The following is a 12933-nucleotide window of genomic DNA, read 5'->3' as shown; positions in this document are numbered from 1 at the left end:
TAGATAGATAGATAGATAGATAGATAGATAGATGATAGATAGATAGATAGATAGATAGATAGGAGATAGATAGATAGATAGATAGATAGATAGATAGATAGATAGGAGATAGATAGATAGATAGATAGATAGATAGATAGGAGATAGATAGATAGATTGATAGATAGATAGATAGGAGATAGATAGATAGATAGATAGATAGATAGATAGATAGATAGATAGATAGGAGATAGATAGATAGGAGATAGATAGGAGATAGATAGATAGATAGATAGATAGATAGGAGATAGATAGATTGATAGATAGATAGATAGATAGATAGATAGGAGATAGATAGATAGATAGATAGATAGAAGATAGATAGATAGATAGATAGATAGATAGATAGGAGATAGATAGATAGGAGATAGATAGATAGATAGATAGATAGATAGATAGATAGGAGATAGATAGATAGATAGATAGATAGATAGATAGGAGATAGATAGATAGATAGATAGATAGATAGATAGATAGATAGATAGAAGATAGATAGATAGATAGATAGATAGATAGGAGATAGATAGATAGATAGATAGGAGATAGATAGATAGATAGGAGATAGATAGATAGATAGATAGATAGATAGATAGATAGATAGATAGGAGATGGATAGATAGATAGATAGGAGAATGTAAGTAAGTTTCATTTGCATATAAAATCTATGAGATTCTCAGCTGACATCCATGTACATGATTTACGGCCGCGCTTCTCACTTTTATCTCATTATGTAATGAATATTTCAATCTAATGTATAATAAATCTTAATTCCACCATCTATTATACAGCCGGATGATTCGTGATCCTCCCTAACAAGCGCCGGCCTTTCATTCCTCATTACCTTAGTGAAGGCCTGCAGAGAATGCTCCTCCTTAAGGAACCCCATAATGTCTTGCTGAGCTTTCTGGTTCAGAAGATTGTTGTATTTTTTATAAACATTCAGGTACCTGAGGGAAGAGGAAGAAAGAAGAAATCTGCAATTCATCCGGAAGTCTCCTGAGATCTCTCTACAATAGTGTTATATGGTAACATGGAGGACACGAGACTCGACATCAGCTCTGCCATCTATCTATCTATCCATCTATCTATCTATAGATAGATAGATAGATAGATAGGAGATAGATAGATGATAGATAGGAGATAGATAGATAGATAGATAGATAGATAGATAGATAGATAGGAGATAGATAGATAGATAGATAGATAGATAGATAGATAGGAGATAGATAGATAGATAGATAGATAGATAGATAGATAGATAGAAAGATAGATAGATAGATAGATAGATAGATAGATAGATAGGAGATAGATAGATAGATAGGAGATAGATAGATAGATAGATAGATAGATAGATAGATAGATAGATAGGAGATAGATAGATAGATAGATAGATAGATAGATAGGAGATAGATAGATAGATAGATAGATAGATAGATAGGAGATAGATAGATAGATAGATAGATAGGAGATAGATAGATAGATAGATAGATAGGAGATAGATAGATAGATAGAAGATAGATAGATAGATAGATAGGAGATAGATAGATAGATAGATAGATAGATAGATAGATAGGAGATAGATAGATAGATAGATAGATAGGAGATAGATAGATAGATAGATAGATAGATAGGAGATAGATAGATAGATAGATAGATAGGAGATAGATAGATAGATAGATAGATAGATAGATAGATAGATAGATGATAGATAGGAGATAGATAGATAGATAGATAGATAGGAGATAGATAGATAGAGTCAAATCAATCAAATCATATTTATCCCAATACACCCGCCCCACCCCCACCTCCCCATATAGCAGTCACCAACTAAGAGGAAGATGAGACTCCATGGACTGTTATACCCCAAACCACCCCCCACCCCACCCCCACTTTACTAGCTTTGGCAATGCCAAATATCTATTCGGATGTGCCAATAAAGCTTTTTTTGATTTGATTGATTTTGATTTGATTAGATAGATAGAGTTACGCCTTACTTTTGTGGGCCGACTATATTCATGTTAAACACCTCCCTGGCTTTGCTGATGTATTCAGACACTAAGGATTCCTCCGGCTTTACAGAGCTCAGAGTCAGAGTCTCTACTTGAAGATCTGGAAAAAGTTCAACTTCAACCTGGAAGTGAAGATGAAATGCTGCTTTACGTTCTGCTCCGTATATATAACATACAGTATATGTGACAGTATCTGCTCCATATACATAACATACAGTATATATGTGACAGTATCTGCTCCGTATATATAACATACAGTATATGTGACAGTATCTGCTCCATATACATAACATACAGTATATATGTGACAGTATCTGCTCCATATACATAACATACAGTATATATGTGACAGTATCTGCTCCATATACATAACATACAGTATATATGTGACAGTATCTGCTCCATATACATAACATACAGTATATATGTGACAGTATCTGCTCCGGCCACTTTATTAGGTATACCTGTCCAACTGCTCGTTAACACTTAATTTCTAATCAGCCAATCACATGGCGGCAACTCAGTGCATTTCGGCATGTAGACATGGTCAAGACAATCTCCTGCAGTTCAACCCGAGCATCAGTATGGGGGGGAAGAAAGGTGATTTGAGTGCCTTTGAACGTGGCATGGTTGTTGGTGCCAGAAGGGCTGGTCTGAGTATTTCAGAAACTGCTGATCTACTGGGATTTTCACGCACAACCATCTCTAGGGTTTACAGAGAATGGTCCGAAAAAGAAAAAACATCCAGTGAGCGGCAGTTCTGTGGGGGGCGGAAATGCGTTGTTGATGCCAGAGGTCAGAGGAGAATGGCCAGACTGGTTCCAGCTGATAGAAAGGCAACAGTGACTCAAATAGCCACCCGTTACAACCAAGGTAGCCAGAAGAGCATCTCTGAACGCCGCACAGTACGTCCAACTTTGAGGCTACAGATGGGCTACAGCAGCAGAAGACCACACCGGGTGCCACTCCTTTCAGCTAAGAACAGGAAACTGAGGCTACAATTTGCACAAGCTCATCGAAATTGGACAATTGAAGATTGGAAAAACGTTGCCTGGTCTGATGAGTCTCGATTTCTGCTGCGACATTCGGATGGTAGGCTCAGAATTTGGCGTCAACAACATGAAAGCATGGATCCATCCTGCCTTGTATCGGTAACGGTTCAGGCTGGTGGTGGTGGTGTCATGGTGTGGGGAATATTTTCTTGGCACTCTTTGGGCCCCCCCTTGGTACCAATTGAGCATCGTTGCAACGCCAAAGCCTACCTGAGTATTGTTGCTGACCATGTCCATCCCTTTATGACCACAATGTACCCAACATCTGATGGCTACTTTCAGCAGGATAATGCAATGCCATGTCATAAAGCTGGAATCATCTCAGACTGGTTTCTTGAACATGACAATGAGTTCACTGTACTCCAATGGCCTCCACAGTCACCAGATCTCAATCCAATAGAGGAGCATCTTTGGGATGTGGTGGAACGGGAGATTCGCATCATGGATGTGCAGCCGACAAATCTGCGACTGCAACTGTGTGATGCCATCATGTCAATATGGAGCAAAATCTCTGAGGAACGCTTCCAGCACCTTGTTGTATCTATGCCACGAAGAATTGAGGCAGTTCTGAAGGCAAAAGGGGGTCCAACCCGTTACTAGCATGGTGGACCTAATAAAGTGGCCGGTGAGTGTATGTGACAGTATCTGCTCCGTATATATAACATACAGTATATGTGATAGTATCTGCTCCATATATATAACATACAGTATATATGTGACAGTAGCTGCTCCGTATATATAACATACAGTATATACAGTATGTGATAGTATCTGCTCCGTATATATAACATACAGTATATATGTGACAGTATCTGCTCCGAATATATAACATACAGTATATACAGTATGTGACAGTATCTGCTCCATATATATAACATACAGTATATGTGACAGTATCTGCTCCGTATATATAACATACAGTATATATGTGACAGTAGCTGCTCCGTATATATAACATACAGTATATACAGTATGTGACAGTAGCTGCTCCATATATATAACATACAGTATATGTGATAGTATCTGCTCCATATATATAACATACAGTATATATGTGACAGTATCTGCTCCATATATATAACATACAGTATGTATGTGACGGTATGAGCTCCGTATATATAACATACAGTATATATGTGACAGTATCTGCTCCGTATATATAACATACAGTATATATGTGACAGTAGCTGCTCCATATACATAACATACAGTATATGTGACAGTATCTGCTCCGTATATATAACATACAGTATATATGTGACAGTAGCTGCTCCGTATATATAACATACAGTATATACAGTATGTGACAGTAGCTGCTCCATATACATAACATACAGTATATGTGATAGTATCTGCTCCATATATATAACATACAGTATATATGTGACAGTAGCTGCTCCGTATATATAACATACAGTATATGTGACAGTATCTGCTCCGTATATATAACATACAGTATATATGTGACAGTAGCTGCTCCGTATATATAACATACAGTATATGTGATAGTATCTGCTCCGTATATATAACATACAGTATATGTGATAGTATCTGCTCCATATATATAACATACAGTATATATGTGACAGTATCTGCTCCGTATATATAACATACAGTATATGTGACAGTATCTGCTCCATATATATAACATACAGTATATGTGATAGTATCTGCTCCGTATATATAACATACAGTATATGTGATAGTATCTGCTCCATATATATAACATACAGTATATATGTGACAGTATCTGCTCCGTATATATAACATACAGTATATGTGACAGTAGCTGCTCCGTATATATAACATACAGTATATGTGATAGTATCTGTTCCATATATATAACATACAGTATATATGTGACAGTAGCTGCTCCAGATATATAACATACAGTATATATGTGATAGTAGCTGCTCCGTATATATAACATACAGTATATATGTGACAGTATCTGCTCCATATATATAACATACAGTATATATGTGACAGTATCTGCTCCATATATATAACATACAGTATATATGTGACAGTATCTGCTCCATATATATAACATACAGTATATATGTGACAGTATCCGCTCCATATATATAACATACAGTATATATGTGACAGTATCTGCTCCATCCATATATATATCATACAGTATTCTGCACTATACAGCACATGATGTGACAGTAATACTGAACTAAACCTCTGGGGTGAAGGTGAAAAATTATTAAAATTTGCTGAAATTCAAAATTCCTGAAGTTCTTTTCCCCGACATGTGTCATGTGGGCGGAGTCAGGACTTTCTGGTGGAACCACCTACATAAGATGGGCCTATGGAGCCCTGTAACAGGTCCGGCTATAAGCTGTCCTTTCTCTAGAGTTCGGAGCAGGTTACAGACCGGTTACATTATTTCTAGAGCTCAGGGAATATTTCTGTTACTGTCTCCCCTCGTCAGCTTCACCTCTCCACATGACACACCTTAGGAAGTCCTTCCGCGCTCCGAATAATCTCCTGGAAGCAGCGTCTGATTAGGCTCCAGCACTCCTCCAGGACCGGCTCAAAGGAGATTTTTGGCTCTTCAACCTTAAGCTTTATGATGAGAATTTGGGGAGTGAAGAATTTCATGTCGTCATAAATCTCTCCAAAATCATTTCCATCCTGGGGAAAAGAAAAACGGAAATGTAATAACGGCAACATAGTAATATAACCGGATAGATGGATAGATAGATAGATAGATAGATAGATAGGAGATAGATAGATAGATAGATAGATAGATAGGAGATAGATAGATAGATAGATAGATAGATAGATAGATAGATAGATAGGAGATAGATAGATAGATAGATAGATAGCTAGATAGATAGATAGATAGATAGATAGATAGGAGATAGATAGCTAGATAGATAGATAGATAGATAGATAGATAGATAGGAGATAGATAGATAGATAGATAGATAGATAGGAGATAGATAGATAGATAGATAGATAGATAGATAGACAGGAGATAGATAGATAGATAGATAGATAGATAGATAGATAGATAGACGGGAGATAGATAGATAGATAGATAGATAGATAGATGATAGATAAATAGATAGATAGGAGATACATAGATAGATAGGAGATAGATAGATAGATAGATAGATAGATAGATAGATAGATAGGAGATAGATAGATAGATAGATAGATAGATAGATAGGAGATAGATAGATAGATAGATAGATAGATAGGAGATAGATAGATAGATAGATAGATAGATAGATAGGAGATAGATAGATAGATAGATAGATAGATAGGAGATAGATAGATAGATAGATAGATAGATAGATAGATAGATAGGAGATAGATAGATAGATAGATAGATAGATAGATAGATAGATAGGAGATAGATAGATAGATAGATAGATAGATAGATAGATAGGAGATAGATAGATAGATAGATAGATAGATAGATAGATAGATAGGAGATAGATAGATAGATAGATAGATAGATAGATAGATAGATAGGAGATAGATAGATAGATAGATAGATAGATAGATAGATAGGTAGACAGGAGATAGATAGATAGATAGATAGATAGATAGATAGATGATAGATAAATAGATAGATAGGAGATACATAGATAGATAGGAGATAGATAGATAGATAGATAGATAGGAGATAGATAGATAGATAGATAGATAGATAGATAGATAGATAGATAGATAGGAGATAGATAGATAGATAGATAGATAGACAGGAGATAGATAGATAGATAGATAGATAGATAGATAGATAGGAGATAGATAGATAGATAGATAGATAGATGATAGATAAATAGATAGATAGGAGATACATAGATAGATAGGAGATAGATAGATAGATAGATAGATAGATAGATAGGAGATAGATAGATAGATAGATAGATAGATAGATAGATAGATAGGAGATAGATAGATAGATAGATAGATAGGAGATAGATAGATAGATAGATAGATAGATAGATAGATAGATAGGAGATAGATAGATAGATAGATAGGAGATAGATAGATAGATAGATAGATAGATAGATAGATAGGAGATAGATAGATAGATAGATAGATAGATAGATAGATAGATAGGAGATAGATAGGAGATAGATAGATAGATAGATAGATAGATAGATAGATAGGAGATAGATAGATAGATAGATAGATAGATAGGAGATAGATAGATAGATAGATAGATAGGAGATAGATAGATAGATAGATAGATAGATAGGAGATAGATAGATAGATAGATAGATAGATAGGAGATAGATAGATAGATAGATAGAAGATAGATAGATAGATAGATAGATAGATAGATAGATAGGAGATAGATAGATAGATAGATAGATAGATAGATAGATAGGAGATAGATAGATAGATAGATAGGAGATAGATAGATAGGAGATAGATAGATAGATAGATAGATAGGAGATAGATAGATAGATAGATAGATAGATAGATAGATAGATAGATAGGAGATAGATAGGAGATAGATAGATAGATAGATAGATAGATAGATAGGAGATAGATAGATAGATAGATAGATAGATAGATAGATAGGAGATAGATAGATAGATAGATAGATAGATAGATAGATAGGAGATAGATAGATAGATAGATAGGAGATAGATAGATAGATAGATAGATAGATAGATAGGAGATAGATAGATAGGAGATAGATAGATAGATAGATAGATAGATAGATAGATAGATAGGAGATAGATAGATAGATAGATAGGGAGGGAGATAGATAGATAGATAGATAGATAGATAGATAGGAGATAGATAGATAGATAGATAGATAGGAGATAGATAGATAGATAGATAGATAGATAGATAGATAGGAGATAGATAGGAGATAGATAGATAGATAGATAGATAGATAGGAGATAGATAGATAGATAGATAGATAGGAGATAGATAGATAGATAGATAGATAGGAGATAGATAGATAGATAGATAGATAGATAGATAGATAGATAGATAGGAGATAGATAGATAGATAGATAGATAGATAGATAGATAGATAGATAGGAGATAGATAGATAGGAGATAGATAGATAGATAGATAGATAGATAGATAGATAGATAGGAGATAGATAGATAGATAGATAGATAGATAGATAGATAGGAGATAGATAGATAGATAGATAGATAGATAGATAGGAGATAGATAGATAGATAGATAGATAGATAGATAGGAGATAGATAGATAGGAGATAGATAGATAGATAGATAGATAGATAGATAGATAGGAGATAGATAGATAGATAGATAGATAGGAGATAGATAGATAGATAGATAGATAGATAGATAGATAGATAGATAGATAGGAGATAGATAGATAGGAGATAGATAGATAGATAGATAGATAGATAGATAGATAGGAGATAGATAGATAGATAGATAGATAGATAGATAGATAGGAGATAGATAGATAGATAGATAGATAGATAGATAGGAGATAGATAGATAGATAGATAGATAGATAGATAGGAGATAGATAGATAGATAGATAGATAGATAACACCGCCCCCTAGAGACAAGAATATGGCTGCTGTAACACCGCCCCCTAGGGACATCAGAGCTTGGAGAATTTCCTGACTAATGATGCATGAAAAGATGTATAAAGATAATTTGAGTGGCTAAATCTCTGGCTGGAGCCTGAAGGTGGCTGTGACATCACTAATAAGCGCATTGTATTACTTCATAGATTTCTTCATTACTCAGAGACTTTCCTGATCTTCTTGTGAATCTGAATTGATCTTCATTTTCTTCCTTTACTTTGGGTGAATACGAGAAGCCCCGCGGAGCGTCAATGAGCGCAGAATATTATCTGTACTGGGAATACGCGGCAGCCATTGTGTCAGCGTGACAGCGCGGCTACTGAGCCGAGAGGCAGATTCAGCGCCCCTGGGAGGACGACCGGCGCACAATGGCCACCAGGAGAATGTCAAGCTGCCGACAAGCAGAATCCTCGCCCGCTGACAACAAAACAAGCCGAGAGCGAGTCTACAATTATTATTCAGTGTTAGCAAGATCGGGAAAATAGAAACAAATGAGATGATATCAGACTGCGCCAAACATCCAGAGAGTCGGATATCTAACATATGGCGGTATACGGTGAATATCTAACATATGGCGGTATACGGTGAATATCTAACATATGGCAGTATACGGTGAATATATAACATATGGCGGTATATGGTGAATATATAACATATGGCGGTATATAGTAAATAAATAACATATGGCGATATATGGTGAATATATAACATATGGCGGTATATGGTGAATATATAACATATGGCGGTATATGGTGAATATATAACATATGGCGGTATATAGTAAATAAATAACATGGCGGTATATGGTGAATATATAACATATGGCGGTATATGGTGAATATATAACATATGGTGGTATATGGTGAATATATAACATATGGCGGTATATGGTGAATATATAACATATGGTGGTATATAGTAAATAAATAACATATGGCGGTATATGGTGAATATATAACATATGGTGGTCTATAGTAAATAAATAACATATGGCGGTATATGGTGAATATATAACATATGGCGGTATATGGTGAATTTATAACATATGGCAGTATATGGTGAATTTATAACATATGGCAGTATATGGTGAATATATAACATATGGCGGCATATAGTGAATATCTAACATATGGCGGTATATAGTAAATAAATAACATATGGCGGTATATGGTGAATATATAACATATGGTGGTATATAGTAAATAAATAACATATGGCGGTATATGGTGAATATATAACATATGGCGGTATATGGTGAATTTATAACATATGGCAGTATATGGTGAATTTATAACATATGGCAGTATATGGTGAATATATAACATATGGCGGCATATAGTGAATATCTAACATATGGGGGTATATAATGAATATATAACATATGGCGGTATACAGTGAATATATAACATATGGCGGTATACAGTGAATATATAACATATGGCGGTATATAGTGAATATATAACATATGGCAGTATATGGTGAATATCTAACATATGGCGGTATATAGTGAATATATAACGTATGGCGGTATACAGTGAATATTCTAAGGGGCCTTTATAACAAACCAATCTGCATCCTACGGCTCGGCCACTTTCACCCTTTTCTGCCATTTTTCAATTTTCGTTTCTGACTCCTCGCCTTTTAATCTTTTCCGTATATAGAGCTGTATGAGGGCTAAGTTTTTGTGGGACAAATTGTACTTTATAATGGTCCTATTCAATATTCTGCACCATATACTAGGAAAAATATTAAACTGGGGGGGAATTAAGAGAAAAATTGTGTTTGCGCGACTTTCTTGCCAGATTTGATTTTACGGCGTTCAATATGCAGCAAAAATGACAGGACTTGTATTCTGCAGGTCAGTGCAATTCTGGTGATGACAAATTTATACATTTTTTCCATTTTACCCCTTTTTATCACATTTTTTACTCTATACATCAGGTGTCTTTTCTTGCAGGGCCACATTTTGGGTTTTTAGACCATTTTTTTTCAATCAAATTTTTTAGGAGACGCAAAACAAAAAAATAAATAAGGCGTTTCGGCTCCTTTGATGTTTTCGCCACGACGGTGTTCACCATACGGGTGTAATATATTTATAAGTTTGGAGAGCGGGTGTTTTTGGACACAGGGATACCTCATGTGTAAGTGTTTTACTAGGAATCGGGGGGAGATTTATATTTTTAATTCTTTTTATTGTATTTATATATTTTTTTTAGTTTTTAATGGTTCTCTGATGACGAATAATATAGAGCAATGATAATGTGTGACTGGTGACTGCACAGAACACGTGGCCCAGCGCCGGAGCCCGCCACACGTCTTGTGCTAACGCCGGGAGAATCACATAACTGGCTCATCTTAAAAATATTCATCACGTCTCGTAATGAAGAAAAAGGCAGAAATCACTAATATGGAATTTGTCAATACAGACAACCAATAAGACGCCGATTGCAGCGCAGCGTTTATTCCGTGTTGTCAGCAGGTTCTGGGTATTGGACTCCATGTATTTATCACCCAAATTGGTCCCATTACTGGCAGAGATCATTTAGCTAATAATCTGGGAGATGAAATGCTGTCGGAGGAATCCTCGCTCCGTTACCCATACAGGGATACAGTCATAGCATTATACAGTATATAATATATCTATGTATGTAGGTGACATAGAAGTAGGACATTCCTGACTGTGATTTCTCCATTTCTGTGACAGCTGCAGGGTTGGCACCAGATGCCTCAGCAGATACCAAATGCACTATTCTAGGTGCTATAAAACCAGAGATACAGGGGAGCGAGGCCTCGGCTGCAGAGGGACTAAACACACTCATGCACAGCTCCCAAACTCTCAACACCACAAGTGACATTACAGCACAATAAAGGAACACTAAATCATCTCTATCCAGTGCAGAAAAGTCCAGGGAACAGCAGAAGATACGCTTCAAAGCCAAGCTCCCCGGCTTCTCTGGGGTCCTGTTTTTACAGTTCATCCACCCTCCTGCACTCCCCTGTTTTTAACCATTTTTTTCCCCTGCACTCCCGATTTTTTCCCCTGCACTCCCCTGTTTTTTCCCTGCATTCCCGTTTCCCTTGTACTTCCCTGATTTTTCCCCTGCACTCCCCTTTTTAGCTAGTATTCCCCTGATTTTTCCCCTGCACTCCCCTGTTTTTTATCTTGCACTCCCCTGTTTTTTCCCCTGCACTCCTGTTTCGCCTGCACTCCCGTTTCCCTTTCACTCCCCTGATTTTTCCCCTGCACTCCCCTGATTTTTCCCCTGCACTCCCCTGTTTCCCTTGCACTCCCCTGTTTTTTCCCCTGCACTCCCCTGTTTCCCCTGCACTCCCCTTTTTTCCCTGCACTCCCCTGATTTTTCCCCTACTCTCCCCTGTTTCCCTTGCACTCCCCTGATTTTTCCCTGCACTCCCCTGTTTCCCTTGCACTCCCCTGATTTTTCCCCTGCACACCCCTGCTTTTTCTCCTCCAGCAGCAGTTTTGTCACTGCAGTCGTGTCCCATTTAAGTTTCTGATAACTGCTGCAGTACAGATACCCTCCACTACTAAAACAGAACACTGCAGGGCCCAGCATAATAATAATAATGCCAGGGGCCTCCCACTTTGGGAAGCATATAATCTCTGGGTGTTGTGACACTCGGAACCCCATCAATCTAAAACTGGTTGCCTATCTTAAGGATATGCCATCAATTGCTGTCCTGTGGATAACCCCTTCCATGTTATGGCTTATATACGTCTCTTTGCTCTTCTCGTTCTTCCTACTACTCCGGACCTACGTGCTCCAGCACAGTGAACATCTTCTCAGGCGGCTCAGACAGGTAGATGCTATTTCTCTCCACAAGTAATTATAAGGATCACTGCACATTCGGCCACCTGGATCTTCAGTGGATACAGAAAACAGGGCACAGACAACAAGTAGTTATAGAGTTCTGCTCTCTATTTAGGAAAGAACCTCAGATCTACTGAGAAAGGGTTTAGTCATTGATAAAAGGCTGCAGAAGCTTCTTATCTACAGCATGGAGAATGCAGCAGTCACATGGAAAGGAAAGAACACCCTGGTTATGCCTAAACTTGGAGGAAGGAGACTGGATTATAAATGACGTCATTCAGTTCTCCTTAATACTTTCTAGTGTAGCCAAATATTATCTAATATACTGAGATAGGACTGGCCTAACTTCAACTTTATTTCAAAGGGTGCAAGATGCTTGGCAGAGGGCACCGAGAAGAGAGAGGAACAGGGCAACAGGCAGAGATAGCAGCCGAAGAGT

At 36.8% G+C, this 12933-nt stretch overlaps 1 protein-coding gene across 1 annotated transcript in view; it reads right to left on the bottom strand.

The window, feature by feature from the left end:
* The window catches only part of DNAH3 (dynein axonemal heavy chain 3), a 195244-nt gene that overhangs the window by 138065 nt on the left and 44246 nt on the right, over positions 1–12933 (bottom strand). The window contains exons 11-13 of the mRNA XM_075284877.1: positions 5567–5746; positions 2034–2170; positions 881–986 (exon numbers count right to left, since the gene is read on the bottom strand). Of these exons, the coding sequence (XP_075140978.1) occupies positions 881–986; positions 2034–2170; positions 5567–5746 (423 nt within the window). The remainder of the gene's footprint in view (positions 1–880; positions 987–2033; positions 2171–5566; positions 5747–12933) is intronic.

The sequence above is a fragment of the Leptodactylus fuscus genome, chromosome 8, assembly GCF_031893055.1.
Source record: "Leptodactylus fuscus isolate aLepFus1 chromosome 8, aLepFus1.hap2, whole genome shotgun sequence".
In the NCBI taxonomy this organism is placed as follows: Eukaryota; Metazoa; Chordata; class Amphibia; order Anura; family Leptodactylidae; genus Leptodactylus; species Leptodactylus fuscus.
The sequence above is the reverse complement of the archived record's forward strand: the minus strand, read 5'-3'. Positions and strand labels throughout refer to the sequence as shown.